Here is a 10,965-nt window from a genome sequence, read left to right as displayed (position 1 = left end):
GGGGCTGCGGCATACTTTTTAGTACAGTTAAGGCGCCAGAAATTAACCACTGCAAAATCGGAAATCAATCTTTCAGAAAATTGATCCGGCAAACGGTCAAAGATCTTCGTAGAAAAAATTAGTTTATACAATGTCACTTACCTTACCATTTATTAAAAATTTCCTCTCTTTTATGTTTGTAATTAATAATCGTTTTTATGTTTGCTGCTTCTTTTCACACAAATTCAACACGATCGCTACTGCACAACACACACACCCGCGTATCTCTCAACCGGAGGAAAGCACATACATACATATGCAAAAGTTGCTTATTCTCTTCTAAAGTTTTCATAAAGATTTGGATAATAAACACTATAACCATCAAATTGATTCGGGTGAGAATAAACCCATTAGAAAAATAATCCCAAGAACTTTCTGGAAATATGATTTTTTTAAACAATTTTGCCAACGAAAAACGAACGGGGCTCTTAACTTTTTCTAATACAAATGAACGAGTGTTGGATAAGGGGGAATTGAAAAATACCGCACCTTGTGCATACATATGTTTTGTCAATTTTGTAAATTATTGGCACCCAGCTAAGGATAATAAATTTTTCACATTTTTAGGCTGTAAAAACTGCAAACTTTTATAATCTATCCATAAAATAATTAGGTCTTCTTGACGAGTGATTATTTTTTATGAGGAACAGAAAAATAGATATTAAATAAAAAAAAATAATAGAAAAGAAAAATTATAAAGTTTACATACATTGGTTGTTTTTCGATTTTGAATAAGAAGCGCCCACTCAAATACCAGAAATAGCGTTGCCAGATTACCTCTGTTTAATTTAACAGACTGTTAAAAATGAAACACTGTTAATAATAAATCGAGTCCGATAAAAAGAATTTTGGAAAACAAATATGTAACAAATAAATGTAGACAAAACAATATGATTACGCATCCTGTTTTATATATTTTTAGAGCTTATCACTGTGTAATTTGATTTCTAAAAACATATTCTACTTCTGATTTAATCATGTGCTAGAACTAGTTCCGGACTTATATTTTTTGTCAACACGAGTCCCTGGTATAATCATAATGACGTGGTGAACTCTGGCAAAAAGAAAAAAATTAATTTTGCCGACAAATCTTTAGTGTAATTTAATTAGTTTATATCTACACAAATACCCAAAGGACTAGAAACTATTTAAAGGCTTAATAAACAGACTAAACCCTCCACCAACGGCAACAACAATCATCAGACACTTCAGAGAAGACAAGAAGAAGAGAACAGAGCTGTGCACAGCAAGAGAGTGAGGAGAGGAGCAGCAGCAGCTAACGTCGTCGATTCGGCAATGAAATAATTAAATGTTGCTTTCTGTTTGCTGTTTTTAAACAAAAACAAATCGATAGAATTAAAACAGACCTAAATTCTGTGTCAACGTCAAAGTCAACAAAAAAGTCAAAGAACAGAAAGAGGGTCTGAATTTCGATTGGATGGTAAGAGGCGACAAAAGACAGAGGTGGCGGCGACAAAATGATGAATGAAGACAGTAGCAGTGCCACGACATCGTCTGGCGGTGGCATCAAGAAGTTCTTTCAACGATTATCACAGGTAAGTAGTTTGCCCGGCTTATCCTTCAATTGGCTTCAGATTCATCCGTTTCCTTTTCTCCATTTCAGATCTATCAATCCAACCTCGATCGCTCCACGCCACACACTCGTCTGCGTTGGGGCTTTGCGGGATTCCTGCTTTTGCTCTTTGTTTTACGTATTTTCCTGTATCACGGCTGGTATATTGTGTGCTATGCCTTGGGCATATATCATCTTAATTTGTTTATTGCGTTCCTAACGCCAAAAATTGATCCTGAATTCGATCCCTATTCCCAGGATGATGAGGATGAGGGCCCAAATTTGCCTACACGTAGCAATGAGGAATTTCGTCCATTTATTCGACGATTGCCCGAATTTAAATTCTGGTTATCGGTGACAAAGAGTACGTTAATTGGCCTGATATGCACATTCTTTGAATTTTTCAATGTGCCCGTATTTTGGCCCATTCTGGTGATGTATTTCATTACATTGTTCTGCATTACGATGAAGCGACAGATTAAGCATATGATTAAGTACAAGTATTTGCCATTTACTCGGAATAAACCACGCTATCAGAAGGTTGTCAATCCGGCTGGAGCGGCAGGACCCAATTCAGTGGGGGCGAACTCAAAGTGACAATTAGCCGCACAGACGCCAGAGAAGCAAGCGGGAGCAACAGTAGCAACTAGCGACAACGCAGAGACCCAGGATGTTGGGTCACCAGTAAAGGATAATAAAGGAGTAGAAAAACCAACAACGGCGGCGGCGGGGACAGGAGCTTCGGCAGCTTCTATAAAACCACCGCAAATTATAGCAATCGAGGATTACTAGTGAAACCCAAAAGAAGGACAAAGAGAGAAACAACAATATATTTTTTTGGTTTGCCTAAGTTTTTTCTGCCCTATTTTCGTATTTATTGAGTTGTCGTCGCGGCGTCTTGTGCAAAAAGTAAATGAAAACCAACAAAACAAAAACAAAACTGCAACACGATAAAAACAAAATAATTTGTTAATTGTTTAACTTATGTAATTTACAAATGGAATTCAGTTTATGGTAATCATTTCAATTCTTAATTTAAATCCTAACTTTTAACATTTAATTTTTTACTATAATTTTGTTTTCCAAATAATAGATGCTAAAAAAACAAAAACAAAATCAATATACAATAGAATGCAATCAATACCTTATACATTTATAGGTATGTAAGCAAGTAAAAAACAAAAAATCAAAGAAAAACAAATATATATTTTGCATTATTAATTATTTTAGTAATTTTTGTTAGCTTAAAATTTAAATTATATTGAAGTGTTAAAGAAGAAAAGAGAAACGAACAGAAAAACAGATGGGAAAACTTATATGACTAAGAAGAAGTGTAAACAGTGGTGCGTCAAATGAATAAAGGAGCCTAAGAATGTGAAAAAAAACTATCTATAAATTGTAAAATTAATTTAGTTTGTAACATGTTCTAAAATTATTTAAACCATTCGCAAGCTAGTTGGATATGTAATCTGTAAGATTTCATTCAATGATAGATAAAGTTATTAAATTGCCAATTTTGTCCTTAAATTGCAACGAAATGCTGCTTAACAATAACAATATTCTGCAGTTGGTTTAAAGAACTAATATTTATTATGCTGAGGCAATTATATTGACATTTGATAGCCATTTTAAAACTCTCATACCAAAAGAATATCAACGACCCAAATATCTAAATTCCTTATCTTATCTTTAAGGAAATTCTTATCGGACATTTGTTAACATTTAACAATTACAAATTACCAAGCCCATACATATTAAATTTATATTTCAGACCATGGAAATTATTTAAATGCTCTTTTAATAAGTACTCATGTGCTTCCCAATCTCAATATGAGGTGTCCATCATATAGGTTGACAATTTTGAATTTTAGATTATTCCATGTCCAGACTAGCTAATCGCTTCCGGTACTAAAACGTAATTATCGCATCTTGAAAGTTTAACATACAAATATTTCTTCTTTTATTCGAAAGAAACAAACACCATACAAAGTTATTATAAAATATAAATATTATATTCCAAAAGATGATTGCAAACTAAAAAGAAGATGAATATTAATAACAATAATGATAAAATGCAACAATAATTAATACATAGTAGAAACTTTAAAGCCAAAATAGGATACTGTTAATAAGAATTTGGAATAGCTTTTGGTCGTTTGGAATTAGTTAATGTACTGGGCACAACTCAGTTAATACGGATGCTCGCATTTGTGATTTGTTTAAAAAGGTTCCATTCAGGTACGCTTTTCAACATATTTTTTAACATCTCAGTTAATTAAAAATTTCAATTCGATCCCTCTCCTTTTAGGGCCTTTTCTTGACGATCCTCTTTAGCGCATTTGCTGATGACACTATTGAAATATTTATGCAGTCCATAGCTGAACAAACGCAAAGGACCAATGACTGAGGCATGGAGTAGATTAGTAAAGAAGCCATCCCAGGGCATCAAGGCACCGCCCAGCATAGTGATTAACCAACTTTCAGCGCCCACAGTCGAAATAAAGTTACCTTTCTGTGATGAAAAGATGAAATGAGAAACAATTCAAGTCCTGGTATTAGGGACAAACTTACCAAAGCATCTTTCAAAATGGCTTTTGCCATTGCCTCTGGTTCTACTAATCCACCGCCACCGGATATGATTTTTGTTTCCCGTGGTTTCGATTTTTCTTCCTCTTCAAATCCTGGTGTATTTGTATCGCAGGGCAATGCGAGAGTAACAGATACCCCGAATTCTCTGGACTCCATGGCTATAGTTTCGGCCATGGCACGCAGGGCGTATTTACTGGCCGCATATGGACCGTACCCAAAGATTCCAAACATTGCCGCCTGCGACGAGGTTATAACTATGATGCCTTCGCCAGCTTTCTTCATTTTGGGCAGGACATAGCGTGTGCAATTGTAGCTTCCAAAGAAATTGACATTCATAAGTTTACGGGCATCGGCCACAGAGACCTCTTCGAAGACACCGCAAATGGCCATGCCGGCGCAGTTGATCAGAGCATAAATGGGACCCACACTTTCTTCCATCTCGCCCAAAACCCGTTCGACCTGCTCGTAGTCGCCACCGATGTCAAGGCTGCGAAACTGAAACTTTTGTTCGGGTCGTTGACGTATAACTTCCATAAGAGCCACAGCTCCACCTAAAAGTAGAGAAAACAGATCGTTAAACAGACATCCGGTTGCTCCCTTCGCTATGCTACTAGCATTACTCACTTAACATTTTTTCATCACGAGCTATCACAGTTACATCCGCTCCTTTCATTGCACACTCGACAGCCAGGCAGAGGCCAATTCCTTTGGATCCTCCCGTGACCACCACATGGCGTCCGCAAATTGACTTGCTCTTTTGCTTACCCATAACGAATAGAATTACCAAAATGTGCACAAAGACGGCAATACCCACGTAAAATATAATCTCCAGTGTTAACTCCATGATTGACAGCCTCTGATAATCAAAATCGTAGTATGCCGCTTCCAGAGAGAATCAGAGAGCGTTGAGAATTTAAATCCGCTCGAAAAGAACGTTAATCGAAGTTATAGTTATAAATGAAAGTTGATTAGAAAGTTGCTAGTGATGAGCAATTGCCGGTCTTATCACTGTCTTAACAGTGACTGCGCCCAAAATCGCAGTCACACGTGCATTTCTCTCAGATTTAGTTGGTTTATAAGTTTGATTTGCTATAAACTAAATAACATTATAACTTTAAATTCATTACTCATTTTTAGATTTCTATAGAATTTTTAAAGATATTTCTCTGGTGCAGTCACTCAAGCATATCGAGAATACCATCTCTAATACCAAGCACAATAAGTGATAAAAAGTACCATCACTAATACCAACCCAAACACATGTTATCCCACCTTACAACGAATTTATTTTTTGTTTATTAGCTGCAGATTTTAAAAGGAATGCCACCAAAGAAGGATGCCAAGGGCGGTGGGGCCAAAGGTGGTGCGAAAAAGCCAGCAGCTGATGATAAAGGTAAGAAAATTTGATTCCATTGTTTTCCAATTTAACTGTTGCCAATCTTTCAATAGCTGCCGGCAAGGAAAAGAAAGGTGGAAATGCTGTGAAAGTACGTCACATCCTTTGCGAGAAGCAAGGCAAGATTACAGAGGCCATGGAAAAGTTAAAAGCGGGACAAAAGTTCCCAGAAGTGGCTGCTGCCTATAGTGAGGACAAGGCACGACAGGGCGGAGATTTGGGATGGCAGATACGAGGAGCCATGGTTGGACCATTTCAGGATGCTGCCTTTGCCCTGCCCATCTCGACTGTCAATAATCCCGTGTACACCGATCCACCAATTAAAACGAAGTTTGGCTATCACATCATAATGGTGGAGGGCAAGAAATAAAAAGATTTTCAAATATTTATTCTGATTTTATAAATCAAAATTTTTTATTGATATTCAGAGTCAAAAATTCATGAGCGATGGGTGGTGGAGGCAGAGATAGTCTCACTTCTTGCCCGAATCCTCTTTGAGACCCACTGTGCGATTGAATACAAGATGCTGATCCTTAGAGTCTGGATCCACCGAGAAAAAGCCAATTCTTTCAAATTGGAATTTGTCATAGACCTTGGCCTTGGATATAGCTTGATCCGCATAGGCTTGCACTATGCTCACGGACTGCTCATTGATGTCGCTAAGGAACCCTCCGGGGACCTCATTCGGATCCTCAGGATTTTTGTGCTTGAAAAGCTGCTCATAGAGACGTACTTCCAATTTTACGGGCTGCGATACCCATTGGACAAATGCTTTGGGCTTCTCAGCCTGTTCGGCCAATTGGCTGGTGCAAACAAGTTCTAAAACTTCACCGGTAGCTGGATCTTGAATGACCTTTTCCAGTGAAATGACCAGGCCAGCATGACGCAATCCCAACGATTGCTTTGGGGTCAATCGTCTATAGCCTTTGTCAGGATTTTGACTGAAATCACTTCGTTCAATATAGATGGTTTTGTCCAGGACAATTTTGTGACTTCCCTGCTGAGGATTTTGCGGAAAATCTGGAACATCCAGAGCCAAAGGAGCCGCATACGGGAAATTGGAAATGGTCACCTTCAAAGGTTCAAGGACCACCAAACGTCTTGGAGCTGTTACATTTAAAACATCTCGGACAGCGGCCTCTAACATTGCGGGATCTACAGCGATTTGAGCTCCAGTCACACCCATTTGAGCACAGAAATTGTTAATAGCTTCTGGAGGAAAGCCACGTCGTCGTAAGGCCGTCAAGGTAAACAGACGTGGATCATCCCAATCGTGGACAATGCGCTCTGTTATTAACTTGCCTATCTTGCGTTTGGATACCAACGCATAATTCATATTCAGTCGACCATATTCCCATTGGACGGGGCAATAAATATTCAAGGCATTGCAAAGCCAATAGTAGGATGAGCGCCGGGACTGGAATTCCTTAGTGCACAGAGAGTGAGTTATTTGTTCAATGGAGTCGCACAGGCAATGTGTATAATCATATGTGGGATAAATACACCATGCGGACTTCGTACGATGATGAGGGATAAACTTAATGCGATAAGCCACCGGATCAACTTTGCCCTCCTCCAGGGTTAGCTTAAGCCTTAGCGTCGCTGCTCCTTCATCAATCTTGCCTCGTTTCATATCTTCAAACAGTTGAAGAGATTCCTCTATGGGTCGCTCACGCCATGGACTTGGAGGTGGATTGAATCCCTTCAGTTCCTCAGCCTTTTGATGACAAACATAGGCTAATCCTTCCCGTATGAGGACTACAGCCCATTCGTAAAGCTGTTGAAAGTTATCCGAGGAGTAGGTGATCTTGTAGGGTTTATAACCTAACCATTCGACCATTTCCTTAATGGCCACAAAGAACTTTTCTTCCTCCTTCTCGGGATTGGTGTCGTCGTACCGCAGATAGCAAACTCCATTTTGGGCAGCAGCATAGCCAAAGTTGATGTTAATGGCCTTGGCATGACCAACGTGGAGAATACCATTAGGTTCTGGTGGGAATCGGGTGTGCACTCGGCCACCAGTTTTCTGTAGATGCTCCTTCAGCAACTTTTCTGTATTTTGGGTGACCACATAACCATCTGTTTTATAATTCTCCCCTGGTTTATGGAAGTGTACCTTAGTACGCATCAACTCAGCTATGGAAGAAGCTCCATCAGATGGTGTTTCCTCTTTAGCTGCTGCTACAGCTACAGAAGATGCCTTGGATTCTGGATTGGCCTTCGGGACATTTGCTTTTGATGGGGGCTTTAGATCCTCCTCAGTCTTGGGTCCTAAAAGATCAAAGATCTCTACATCTATTGCGGCCTTCACGGACTTGGCATCAGCCCATTTCAGTTCTTGGCGTACATCCTGAAGAATCTTAAAGGCATTGAAATGATAACGTTGCTCGAGCAGGGCCTCCTTGTAGCCGCCTTTGATCTTTGCCTGCACATGTCGTTCGATTTCCTCAGGGGTTACCACCACTCCGACGCCACACTCTGTTTCCAGCTCCTCTACATTTATGCTGGCCTTTAGTTTTTGTCCACTCTTCAGGATGTAGTCCAAGGCTGCATCTACTCTCTGAGTATTATCCAATTTACGCTCGAGTATATAGCGCACCAAGAGTGGCAAGTGCTCAGACACTTGTGGCTTCAGTTTGCTGGCCATGTGGTAAATCAACATGCCCACGCCATCAGCCAAAGCGGCACCCTTAATTTCGTCTAGGGCCAGTTGCAGGTTTTTAGTTACATTGGCATTCTTTAATGTTTCCTTTGCTTTTTGTTCACTCATGCCCAGTTCCTGGAACTTGGCTATTAAATCCTCGCCGGCCATTCTTGACGTGGTCCTTTGATTGTTCTCTTTTCGTTGTTCTCGGTTTTTTTTCCACCCTGCTGATGGCCTGAAAGTCTAGTCACTGTGACTGCAGTCAGAGATGAGATTAGTAATGAGTATTTCACGAGAAGCACGACCGTGAAGTTACTAAACCATCGCCCATCTCTGTTTCAGTTTACAGCACGTGTAGAAATTTAATAATAAAAATAATAAAAGTAAACCAGGCGCCATGGGTAAATTAAATGTAACAGTTTTGCGATATCTCACTAAAGAGGACTTTCGTGTCCTCACCGCCATTGAGATGGGCATGAAGAATCACGAATTGGTACCCGGACCTTTGGCAGCAGCAATTGCCAATTTAAAGGCGGGTGGAGTACACAAGCTGCTCAAGGAACTCTGCAAACACAAATTGCTAGCATATGAACGTGGGAAAAAGTGTAAGTAGGAGTTAAAAATTAAAATCCATCACAGAGGAGATCACATTAATTGTTGCATTTAATTTTTAGATGATGGATACCGTCTGACCAACACTGGGTATGATTACTTGGCACTTAAATCGTTGACTCTGCGTGGATCGGTTAGTTCATTTGGCAATCAAATTGGCATCGGCAAAGAATCCAACATTTATGTGGTGGCCGATGAGGAGGGCACACCCATATGCCTGAAATTGCATCGCCTGGGACGCACCTGCTTCCGAAATGTGAGATCGAAGCGTGATTATCATGGACGCCGTCATAAGACTTCCTGGTTGTACTTATCCCGCATATCGGCAACTCGTGAGTTTGCCTATATGTCTGCTCTATATGACCGTGGCTTTCCAGTGCCCAAACCTATTGATTTCAATCGGCATTGTGTACTCATGGAACTGGTAAATGGTTGGCCTATGTAAGTTGTATATAAATTGTGATCCGCTGGTTGAATACTAATTCCTAGTTCTTCTTCTGTAGGACTCAAATCCAAGAGTTGGTCGATACACCACAAGTTTATGATGATTTAATGAATCTCATTGTGCGTTTGGGTAACTCTGGTGTAATCCATGGTGATTTCAATGAGTTCAATTTGATGCTCACAGATTCAGGGAAACCCATTTTAATTGATTTCCCTCAAATGATGTCAACCTCTCATGAAAATGCTGAATTGTAAGTCCTTTTCGTAGAAAGGCAAGAAATTGATAGCTCAACTTTATTTCTATACTTTGCAGCTTCTTTGAACGCGATGTTACATGTGTCCGAGAAATGTTTCGTCGTAAATTTGGTTATGAAAGCGAAGATTATCCGAAATTCAGTGATTTGGTGCGGGAAGATGATCTTGATGCAGAGGTTCATTGTACTGGCTATGGTTTTACAAAGGAAATGGAAGAGGATCTATTGCAAGAATATGGCATGATTCAGCAAGATTCGGAGGAAGGCGAGGCCGAGGAGGAAGCAGTGGTAGATGATGAAGAACCACCGACTTTGGTACCAGCGAATGCGTCTGATGAATTAAATGAATATCGTCGACAATTGGAAAATGAAGTATCTTATAGTGAGACCAAGTCTTCACAAGAGAAGAAATCAGGAAATGATGCCATTCGTCGCTATATTGAGTCATGCACACAATTCTTGGGGAATTTGACAGTTGAGCCAGAGGTTCCAGATCAGTCATTACCCATACCAACCACACCTGCAACTGCTGAGCCGAATACTGCTTCTCAAGAACCAGTTATAGATGTCCCTCCTGCCGCAGATGATAATCAAGATGGTAAATCGATCAGTTCAAACGATTTGGAAACCGATGATATTCCAGAATTATCCACCTTGGATCCCAATTCTCGCATGTATCGCCTGCAAATGGTCAAACAAATGTTGAACGATGCTAAAAGTCAGCGCTCATATTCCACTGCAGCTAGCACGATTGCTCCGTCTGTGATTACTGATCGTATACGCCGCAATATGGACGTACGGGAAAAACGAGAGCAACGTAAGCGTTGTGTTGTCAAAGGAGAAGCCAGTGCAGTTCATCGTCATCGCAAGGAGAATAAAGATGTTGTCAAGGAGTTTGCTGGCTGGGACTTTTAGAATCAAAGCAAAGGAAACCTACCGAAAGTTATCATTTGTTGTACTGTATATATACATTAAGGGTTTTACAAATAAAAATATTTAAATTCCATAAAAAATAATATTTAAATGAATGTAAAGACTAATCACAAACTGCAAGCGTCTTAAAGTCATCCAACTTCTAGACTTTCTATAACTAATCAAAGATTTTTACGAACGTCTGTATTTTGTTTCCAATTAACTTGTCGTAGTCAAAACATACGGCAGTAATAATTCAGAGACCTAATAATCTTAAATCATTTCTATTTTTATACAATATAAAAATTAGCAATTGAGTATTTAAACGCTGGTCAAGTGCTTCTCAGATACCCTAATGGCAAGAGAATTTCATCATAATATGTAAAAATTCAAATCAACTTGCTGTGGTGAAATCAAACGAATTTTCCAGGACGTATTCATATGCTTAATGTTTGTAGAAAAGTCGACGTTAGACTTTACTTAAACGACGCGTCGTTTATGG

General features: G+C 39.4%; 5 protein-coding genes across 7 annotated transcripts; 3 read left to right on the top strand and 2 right to left on the bottom strand.

The window, feature by feature from the left end:
- The first annotated feature begins 1,044 nt into the window (after positions 1-1,044).
- LOC137585781 (protein RER1) lies at positions 1,045-2,997 on the top strand. Its single transcript, XM_068301719.1, has 2 exons — positions 1,045-1,595; positions 1,664-2,997. Exons 1-2 carry the CDS (start codon positions 1,518-1,520, stop codon positions 2,207-2,209), a joined length of 624 nt encoding a protein of 207 aa, XP_068157820.1. The 5' UTR covers positions 1,045-1,517; the 3' UTR covers positions 2,210-2,997.
- Positions 2,998-3,548: 551 nt separating this feature from the next.
- Positions 3,549-5,176, bottom strand: Kdsr (3-ketodihydrosphingosine reductase). Its single transcript, XM_068301717.1, has 3 exons — positions 4,826-5,176; positions 4,184-4,752; positions 3,549-4,124 (listed from the first exon to the last, which is right to left on the bottom strand). Exons 1-3 carry the CDS (start codon positions 5,043-5,045, stop codon positions 3,897-3,899), a joined length of 1,017 nt encoding a protein of 338 aa, XP_068157818.1. The 5' UTR covers positions 5,046-5,176; the 3' UTR covers positions 3,549-3,896.
- An 82-nt stretch (positions 5,177-5,258) lies between these two features.
- LOC137585782 (peptidyl-prolyl cis-trans isomerase NIMA-interacting 4) lies at positions 5,259-6,007 on the top strand. Of its 3 annotated transcripts, none has more exons than XM_068301722.1 (3): positions 5,259-5,423; positions 5,504-5,594; positions 5,651-6,007. In XM_068301722.1, the coding sequence occupies exons 2-3, from the start codon at positions 5,522-5,524 to the stop codon at positions 5,965-5,967; spliced, it is 390 nt and encodes a 129-aa protein (XP_068157823.1). In that variant the 5' UTR covers positions 5,259-5,423; positions 5,504-5,521; the 3' UTR covers positions 5,968-6,007. The 3 variants fall into 3 exon arrangements, with proteins under 3 accessions (XP_068157823.1, XP_068157822.1, XP_068157821.1); XM_068301721.1 differs by having other exon boundaries at positions 5,260-5,433; XM_068301720.1 differs by lacking the exon at positions 5,259-5,423 and having other exon boundaries at positions 5,454-5,594.
- GlnRS (Glutaminyl-tRNA synthetase) lies at positions 5,983-8,490 on the bottom strand. The gene has a single exon (XM_068301715.1). The coding sequence runs from the start codon at positions 8,407-8,409 to the stop codon at positions 6,070-6,072; it is 2,340 nt and encodes a 779-aa protein (XP_068157816.1). The 5' UTR covers positions 8,410-8,490; the 3' UTR covers positions 5,983-6,069.
- A 70-nt stretch (positions 8,491-8,560) lies between these two features.
- Positions 8,561-10,598, top strand: RIOK2 (RIO kinase 2). Its single transcript, XM_068301716.1, has 4 exons — positions 8,561-8,846; positions 8,916-9,294; positions 9,357-9,548; positions 9,611-10,598. Exons 1-4 carry the CDS (start codon positions 8,639-8,641, stop codon positions 10,464-10,466), a joined length of 1,635 nt encoding a protein of 544 aa, XP_068157817.1. The 5' UTR covers positions 8,561-8,638; the 3' UTR covers positions 10,467-10,598.
- The last annotated feature ends 367 nt before the right edge of the window (positions 10,599-10,965 follow it).

Source organism: Drosophila tropicalis, unplaced genomic scaffold, assembly GCF_018151085.1.
Source record: "Drosophila tropicalis isolate 14030-0801.00 unplaced genomic scaffold, ASM1815108v1 contig_878, whole genome shotgun sequence".
NCBI lineage: Eukaryota > Metazoa > Arthropoda > Insecta > Diptera > Drosophilidae > Drosophila > Drosophila tropicalis.
Note: the sequence above shows the minus strand (reverse complement) of the source record. Positions and strands in the feature narration are given on the sequence as shown.